At 40.2% G+C, this 8,342-nt stretch overlaps 1 protein-coding gene across 6 annotated transcripts in view; it reads right to left on the bottom strand.

The window, feature by feature from the left end:
- Positions 1–74: 74 nt before the first annotated feature.
- The window catches only part of LOC118360935 (NAD kinase-like), a 34,897-nt gene continuing 26,629 nt past the window's right edge, over positions 75–8,342 (bottom strand). For 4 of the 6 annotated variants that reach the window (XM_035740512.2, XM_052482661.1, XM_035740516.2 and 1 more), the window contains 8 exons: positions 7,147–7,252; positions 6,503–6,588; positions 6,256–6,358; positions 5,946–6,082; positions 5,269–5,368; positions 3,157–3,314; positions 2,671–2,880; positions 75–2,362 (listed from right to left, as the gene is read on the bottom strand). In XM_035740512.2, the coding sequence (XP_035596405.1) occupies positions 2,237–2,362; positions 2,671–2,880; positions 3,157–3,314; positions 5,269–5,368; positions 5,946–6,082; positions 6,256–6,358; positions 6,503–6,588; positions 7,147–7,252 (1,026 nt within the window). In that variant the 3' untranslated portion in view covers positions 75–2,236. The remainder of the gene's footprint in view (positions 2,363–2,670; positions 2,881–3,156; positions 3,315–5,268; positions 5,369–5,945; positions 6,083–6,255; positions 6,359–6,502; positions 6,589–7,146; positions 7,253–8,342) is intronic. The other 2 variants (XM_035740514.2, XM_035740513.2) reach the window with 2 other exon arrangements.

The raw sequence follows: 8,342 nt of genomic DNA, 5'->3' as shown, positions 1-8,342 counted from the left end.
AGCACATTAATGTTTCAACAAGGATCACAAAATAATACCAAACCAATTGAAAATGAACACGTACTGACAATAGATTGGCTCTCTTTGTTTATTCAAGTGCTCTGGAAAAATATAATTTATTTCAGAAACAATATTTACAAAGTGATAGGCTCTCAGAGTTGGAGAAGTCTACAAAACAAAGTTTAAAGTGAGAAGCACTTAGAGAATAACTGACATAGAAAGAACAATAGGAATAAGGTCCTTCATCCAAAAGGTCCCACAAAATATATCACATTGGGGGAGGTTTATATGATTAGCATGATTTCAGTGCAACTGGTTTGTAAGGCAAAGTTCACAACTGCCTTTACTTCAGGAGAGAAAACACTGTACTCTCTCTGAAAAATAAAGTATAGTAGCATACAAAGACAAATGGATATCTTCCAGATGTTTCCAAACTATATCTCCCTAACAACTGAAGGGACTGCCATTAACTTGAAAATACTCCACTCCAAATTCCATTGAAAGAGGACATTTGTTTTTCTAATTTGAGAAAATAGATATAGTTAAACTGACTTACTGTACTAATCATATACATATCAATATACAAAAACGTACCAGAGATTTATATTTCAGCAATCATAGTGTAAACTGGTTCATAAATATATCAAGCATCATAAATGAGAAAATAAGGAATGATTGATTGACTAGAGTTAACTGGTCCTCGTGCAGAGTGTGGTGCGCTGGTATCTACAGAGCTTAGACCAGTTTTTCCATCAGTGGAAATTTCACTTGCCCATCCCGCACACAATGTACGTAGTAAACTCGTACACTATAATTTGTCTGTAAGATAGAAGAAAAACCCTCACACCATAACATTTTATCAAGTCGGTATTTCAGAGCTTGTCAATAAGTGGGGTGAGTGTTGCAGTCTCATTTGGTAAGGCAGGCCACTACCTTGTAGAATCTGAATGCCTTCAATGTCTCAGCATACTGCAATAACAGTCAGACACCATAGGTCAGGGGTTGACAACCCTGGTCCTGGAGAGGCACAGCAGGGTTTAGGTCCATCCAGACACTACACCAGAATCTACTCATCACCTCACCAACTCAATATCATTAATGGGCTAAAGTCCACCTACCTGGCCTCCCATGTCTAAAGCAAAAACAAAACTCAAAAACCTGGGGTGGTAAAAACCCTGTACTCACAATCACTTTGATTGTAAACAATAGAATTACAATGGAATCACCTTATGCATCCCACTTGACTATGAAACGAATAACATAGTAGAGCTATGGCTTTATAGTGAAAGGCTATGAAGACATCGAGTTGTGGTCTCATCTCACCTGGAATGGACTTCAGTTCTTAATGTTCGTGCCATACTCTTGACATTACACACGGTCAGACACCACAGCGTTGTTGTTGTAGACAGAGTAGTTAAAATACGCAACATTAATGTAAGATTAACATTTGTACAAGCCATTTGAGAAGCTTGAATATGAGGAATACTGAAGATATGGTTATGTTACACCTGCACTAAGATGTAAATCCGATTTAAGAAAATTAAAGTTATGTAAACCTTCATTGGTTATGATAATATAATTTACCAGTTTAAGGCACAATCTATACATTTATTTCATTATTGCAGAGTAGAAGCAATTCTGCTGTTCCTGAAGTAGTAATAATACATTTTATTTTAGGGATTGTATCAAAACGTCAATCATTACTATAAAATACATTTTCAACTCCATATCCCCAAGAACATTGGTTCTTGATAAAAGTCCCCACTGACAACAGTCATTATATCTGTGTTATATGTTGAGAAGCTTGGGGTTGATCCGTAGCTCAGTATTACTTTGTCTAACAGGTTAACTTTAACCTGGATTGTTTTCAGTCAGACATGAGACAATCTGGTTGTTTGCATAAAAATACAATTTCAACAATCTTTTTAAAAGGGTGTGAAATTCTTAACAGTAAGGGATGATCTAGAACCAAAACAAATTAATCTCCAGAGGATGTTGATTGCAAATTGACCTGATGGAATCCAACTGAAGTCAAAGGGTGCGTTCCAGATATAGGATCGCTATATCATTTTGCCGTGGTACGTTAAACACTTGTCCAGGTATTGTAAAGATCGAATTTGATTTTTGAAGAACTGAGCAGAATCTGTACATCTGGAATACACCCAAAATGGTGTACTATGAGAATGGTGTCACGGGAAGGCGAGGTTGTTGGCGTCAGAACACGTCCTCCTTGGAGCTAAGGTAGTTCTGCTTCTTTCTCACATTCCAGTGTAAACATTGTGCCAGGCTCTTGAACCAGTCGTTCACGGGATCCTGGAAACAGATGGAGGGAACGGGGAAGCAGGAAGTAGTGATGGTAATGCTGGAGATGAAGAGAGAGAAAGAAAAAGACAAAAGAGCAAACGTCACAGTCAATCAGGTATGAGTGGGAGGCATGCAAGGGATTCGCGAACCCCCCCCAAACAATGACAAAAGAGACACTTGAAACTGGCTGACTAACTTCCTAAAAGGAGTCCTCTGTTACTGGTATATCAATGGTCTGCGAGCATTTCAGCGACAAGGAAGATAATTATCTCTGGCTGCATGAAGGAAAACCACTACAGAACATCATGTGATGTGCAATTTTTGTCTCGAGTACATGAAACTGGTCAATTCTGTGTATTCAGGCACCTTGCGGGAGTTAGATGAGCTTTGGGTTGAGTTCATCAGGCTATCTTCCATGTTTATCAGCTTTTGTTTCGTGGTATTTTTACTAGGGGGGAGGTTGCGATGACTGAGGGGCCAAAAGGTCACGCACTTGTCTCCATGGCAGATCTCTTGTCTCTTCCTCCCATCGAATGACACCCAGGCTGTATTCCTGGAGTCACGTGACAGCATGATCTGAGCGTGACAGACGGAGCAGAAGATAGGAATCCAGATGAACAACCAGTCAAAGACAACAAAAGTCTAGCAGTAAATGTCAGTGTGTATTATAAGCAATGTCATCATTGCCATGCATCACCAGTGACTGAAAGAGTACGCATTGTGGTAGCAGTGTGTCAGACTGGTCATTGGTTACCTTTGTGTACTGTTCCATACAAATTTTCTGGAGAGGAGAAGTAAATGGATAATGGCAGTATGGTGAATGCATGTGTGTGTATGAATGTGTGTGTTTACCTTGAGTTCCACCCCAGCAGGCACCACTATGGGTCTGAAGGACAGTGAGTGGGGGCAGATGGGGGTGATCATGATGGCCGGCACGTTGGGGTGAATCATGGAGGCTCCGGCTGCTACCGCGTACGCAGTGCTGCCCGTGGGAGTCGACACGATCACACCTGAGACAACACAAACACACAGACAGTCTGAGACAGACACTACTTTGACCGCTACACCACCAACACCCAAGCCTAAAAACACCAACAACAAGCTGAAAGAAGTTCCAAAACACAGCAAACCATCCCCAAGACAACTGAAATACTTCTGACATTCTGAGAGGCTTTCAGAAAGGGAGTTACTAGGAAGTAGTGAAGGACAGATAGCAAAGCAAAGCCTAAACTTTGCCATCTCAGCCAAATCTACCAACAAGGCGAGCTGCAACAGTATGCACCACTAATAGAACATCAGTACAATGTTTGTATTTGAACAGATTTCCATCTCGTGGCTTGTACACAAGCAGTAAGCAGTCGTATAAACATCATAGTATAACGACCAGTTACAGAATCTAAACTAGAGGTCGACCGATTATGATTTTTCAACGCTGATACCGATACTTGGAGGACCAAAAAAAGCAGATACCGATTAAATAGGCAGAATTCTTATATATAATATAAATATATAATATATATATATATATATGTAATAATTGACAATTACAACAACACTGAATGAACAATGAAAACTTATTTTAACTTATCAATAACACATAAATAAAATCAATTTAGTCTCAAATAAAAAATGAAACATGTTCAATTTGGTATAAATAATGCAAAAACAGTGTTGGATAAGAAAGTAGAAGTGCAATATGTGCCACGTAAAAAAAGCTAACGTTTAAATTCCTTGCTCAGAACATGTGAACATATGAAAGCTGGTGGTTCCTTTGAACACGAGTCTTCAATATTCCCAGTTAAGAAGTTTTAGGTTGCGGTTATTATAGGAGTTATAGGACAATTTCTCTCTATACCATTTGTATTTCATATACCTTTGACTATTGGATGTTCTTATAGGCACTTTAGTATTGCCAGCCTAATCTCGGGAGTTGATAGGCTTGAAGTCATAAACAGAGCTGTGCTTCAAGCATTGCTAAGAGCTGCTGTTTGAATTAATGCTTACGAGCATGCTGCTGCCTACCACCGCTCAGTCAGACTTCTCTATCAAATATCAAATCATATACTTAATTATAATATAATAAACAGACAGAAATACGAGCCTTTGGTCAATTAATATGGTCAAATCCGGGAAACTATCATTTCAAAAACAAAACATTTATTCTTTCAGTGAAATACGGAACCGCTACGTATTTTAAAGAACGGGTGGCAACCCTAAGTCTAAATATTACTGTTACATTGCACAAGCTTCAATGTTATGTCATAATTAAGTACAATTCTGGCAAATTCATTACGGTCTTTGTTAGGAATAAATGGCCTTTCAACAGTTCACAACGAGCCAGGCGGCCCAAACTGCTGCATATACCCTGACTGCAAGAAAAGTGACACAATTGTCCCACTAACATTAATTTCTTTTAACTACATAAGCAGGTTAAAAAATATATACTTGTGTATTGATTTTAAGAAAGGCATTGATGTTTATGGTTAGGCACATTATTGCAACGATTGTGCTTTTGTCGCGAATGCGCTTTTGTTTCATCGTCACCCGTTTGGCGAAGTTGAAGTCGGCTGTGATTCGATGATAAATTAACAGGCACCGCATTGATTATATGCAACACAGAACAAGCTAGTTAACCTAGTAAAACCATCAACCATGTGTTGTTAACTAGTGATTGTGAAGATTGATATTTTTTTTTTTACAAGATAAGTATAATGCTAGCTCGCAACTTACCGTGGCTCCTTGCAGCCACAAGGTTATTTTGATGCTGTACTCGAGTAACAGGTACTCAACCTGCCACAAAGTCTCCTCCTGGATTGAAATGTAATCGGCCATAATCGGCATCCAAAAAGGGCGACTACCGATTGTTATGAAATGTTGAAATCAGCCCTAATTAATCGGCCATGCCGATGGGGTAAAACATGTCCTTTAACCCAGTAGCAGCAGGTTGAGGGGTTTACTACTCACCGTCTCCCTGTACCGTGGTGATGAGGTGTCCGTCTAAGAAGAGGTCCACGTTGGAATGGTAGGAGAACGGGCCTCTGTCCACCACCACCTCATTCAGCACCTGTTGGACCAGGAAACCCAGAGTCATGTTTACCAGAGATACTCCACTAGCCATGTTGTTAGTTACTTTGGGAATACTTTTTGAACCCAGCCCTATGTTATGACTCGTTAAAGCCCACTCAGCAGGAAGCAGGGACTGTGTGTATGATGACAATGCATAATGAACCAAGATCAAAACTCAAACACCCCACATAGCCCACATACATCCACCCTATGATAGATGATAGTACCAGGCCAAAATAGAAGCACAAAGGGCTATTGCTATAACTACAGAAAAGCAGTGAAACAAATCCATGTGATAGACTACCTCAAACAAATAAGGAGGAAGTGTAACTAGAACTGAAGGATTTCTATCACCCTACAATCCCCAAAACAGGTTGTACATTTAGACCTTTCTGGTATTTTATCATGCCGCTGGGATCAGAGGTCAGGCCTGTGACAGTGGGAACATTACCAGAATAAAGACAATGAGTCCTTTGACTGAGATGTTCCACGTCATCATGATGCTAGGAACCTATTGTGGTACTAACCATAATACTGGGGTAACATACCATTCCGGTGTACTGTTTAGCGCTCACCTGGTACTGCATGGCTTTGCGGCTGCCCTCGCTGTCTCCGTTGGTCATGATGATGCCCTTCTTGTCCACCCGGGCGTTCTTCTCTCGGCTCTCCTTCACCACTCGCAGGCGACTGCGCAGGATGATGGCGGCGTTACCTGCTCAGCAGACACACAAACTTTTGTTTAAGAGTAGCATGTAAAATGTAAATGTGAACCTAGCAGTTAGAAATGCTATCACAACTTGTGCCGTGTAAACAGCCACCAGCATACAGATAAGAGAGTAAGGCTTCTGTTGTTGAAATTGGGTAAGGACAAGCCTAAAGACGTACCCTCAATGATTTGGGTGACCTGAGACTGGTACATGTCAAAGTTGAAAGGCGTGAGGAAGCCCAGAGAACCCAGGTGGAAGGACATAACAGGTGGAACACTCTTCTGAGAAAACACACATCAGCACATACAAGCAAGCTATGAAAACAAGCACAATCAAGATTTATTTTACTACAATTCACAGTATATTCAAAAACTGACAAATGAGTACGTTTACTTTACTTGGAGAAGTGAATAGTAAATATATACCTGGAAGAGTGATGATGCGTAAAGTAAGGTCCCATCTCCACCAAGACAGATGATGAAGTCCACTTGATTGGAAATGTCATCGAGATCTGCGGTGTGCATACAAACACATTAGGTTCATGTCCGTAAGAGAAAGCTATACTACTTCAAGTGAGAGTTTCATAGACATTCATAGACATTCCTGACATTGACACAAGTCACTTTTGTTGATGAGAATTTTCCTGCAAAGCAGAAAATGCAAACTTGTACTGCATCTGAGTTTTAAAAAAGGCTTCTAAAATCTCTCATTTGCAATTTTAAATTTCAGACTTGATTTTCCCTAACAGAAATGTATTAACCCCTACAAAATAATAAATGAATTATAATCCACATAATAATTCACAGTTCCTGTTGCTGCAGGATTATTTTCCTGCTGTAGCATACTGGCTCAAATTAAGATCCTACATCACTAGCTACATAGAGTCAATCAGATCAATCTATCATCCTTCAGGATTGTATTCACTAGGCACCAAATGGAAAAAAACTGACAAAAAATGGAGGGACTACTTAAACTTCTCCCATAAGATATTGCATTTTCGTTTTTTTGGTTGAAAAAAAGGGATACTTTGTGCAATGAATACGACCCAGTCCTCTAATGGTCTCCTCACCGTCTCTGAAGGTGCAGAACTTCTGGATGACGGCCGCAAAGCTCTCATCGGCCTGGATGACTGGGTCAGCCAGAACCTTCCTCTCCACGTAAACAATCATGTTTTTCTGTTAGAACAATGCACAAGTATAAACATATGCATTAGCAACATGCATATGTAATGCAGTGTTTGTACAGATAGTGAAAAGTCCAATTTTGAGGCTCCCGAGTGGCGCAGCGGTCTAATGCACTGCATCGCAGTGCTAGAGGCATCACTAAAGACCCTGGTTTGATCCCGGGCTGTATCACAACTGGCCGTGATCGGGAGTCCCATGGGGCGGTGCACAATTGGCCCAGCGTCGTCCGGGCTAGGGGAGGGTTTGGCCGGGGTAGGCTGTCTTTGTAAATAAGAACTTGTTCTTAACTGACTTGCCTAGTTAAATAAAAAATTAAAAAAATAAAAAATTCAAGGACCTTCAGGTGCCTTTTCAAGCACAAATATTTATTTTCAAGGACAATCAATTTGTAATAGTTCCTATTATGCAATTGTTTCTAGTTGCCACCAGATGGCAGTATATCACTACAACCTCATGAAAAAAAACACTACTTATTTACTACATACATGAGGACTGATGGTGTTGACTGATGTCCTTATATGAACTGTAGCTCAGTAAAATCGTTCAAATTGTTGCATTTAGTGTTTATATTTCTGTTCAGTGTACATATTATTAAATTGTCTTTAAATTAGGTCCCACAGGCTGTCCCAACCCATAATGACATGAAAGTGAATTCTGTAAAAGGCCCTTAGTTGACTCTAAAATTGCGTATTCTATACCCATTTGAAGATAAACAAGTTCTTAATGTGTTTGATAAGATTAAAGACTCTCTCAGGGGACCCTATTTAAACATATGTCCCGGACACCAAGTTTGGGAACCACTGTACTACTAGCGTCATCTTTATAGCTAGCTACAGTACCTGGCTAATAGCCAGAGTCCTTGAGCAACCTAGCTAGCTAGACTTCTGACTGAAATATCAGTGACTATTTACCAGTTGTACACTCATTCTCTGAGAGTCAGGGTGGGTTGTGTGGGGTTTGTCTGTTGACACGGCAGGAGTCGAGGAATATTAGAAGAATTCCCACTGTCAGCAGCATCTCTTTGCTACTTGCCGCTGTAGATCTGCGCTGAGGTAGTTCGTTTCACCTCTCGGCCTATGTC

Source organism: Oncorhynchus keta, chromosome 28 (genome assembly GCF_023373465.1).
Source record: "Oncorhynchus keta strain PuntledgeMale-10-30-2019 chromosome 28, Oket_V2, whole genome shotgun sequence".
Taxonomy (NCBI): Eukaryota; Metazoa; Chordata; class Actinopteri; order Salmoniformes; family Salmonidae; genus Oncorhynchus; species Oncorhynchus keta.
Note: the sequence above shows the minus strand (reverse complement) of the source record. Positions and strands in the feature narration are given on the sequence as shown.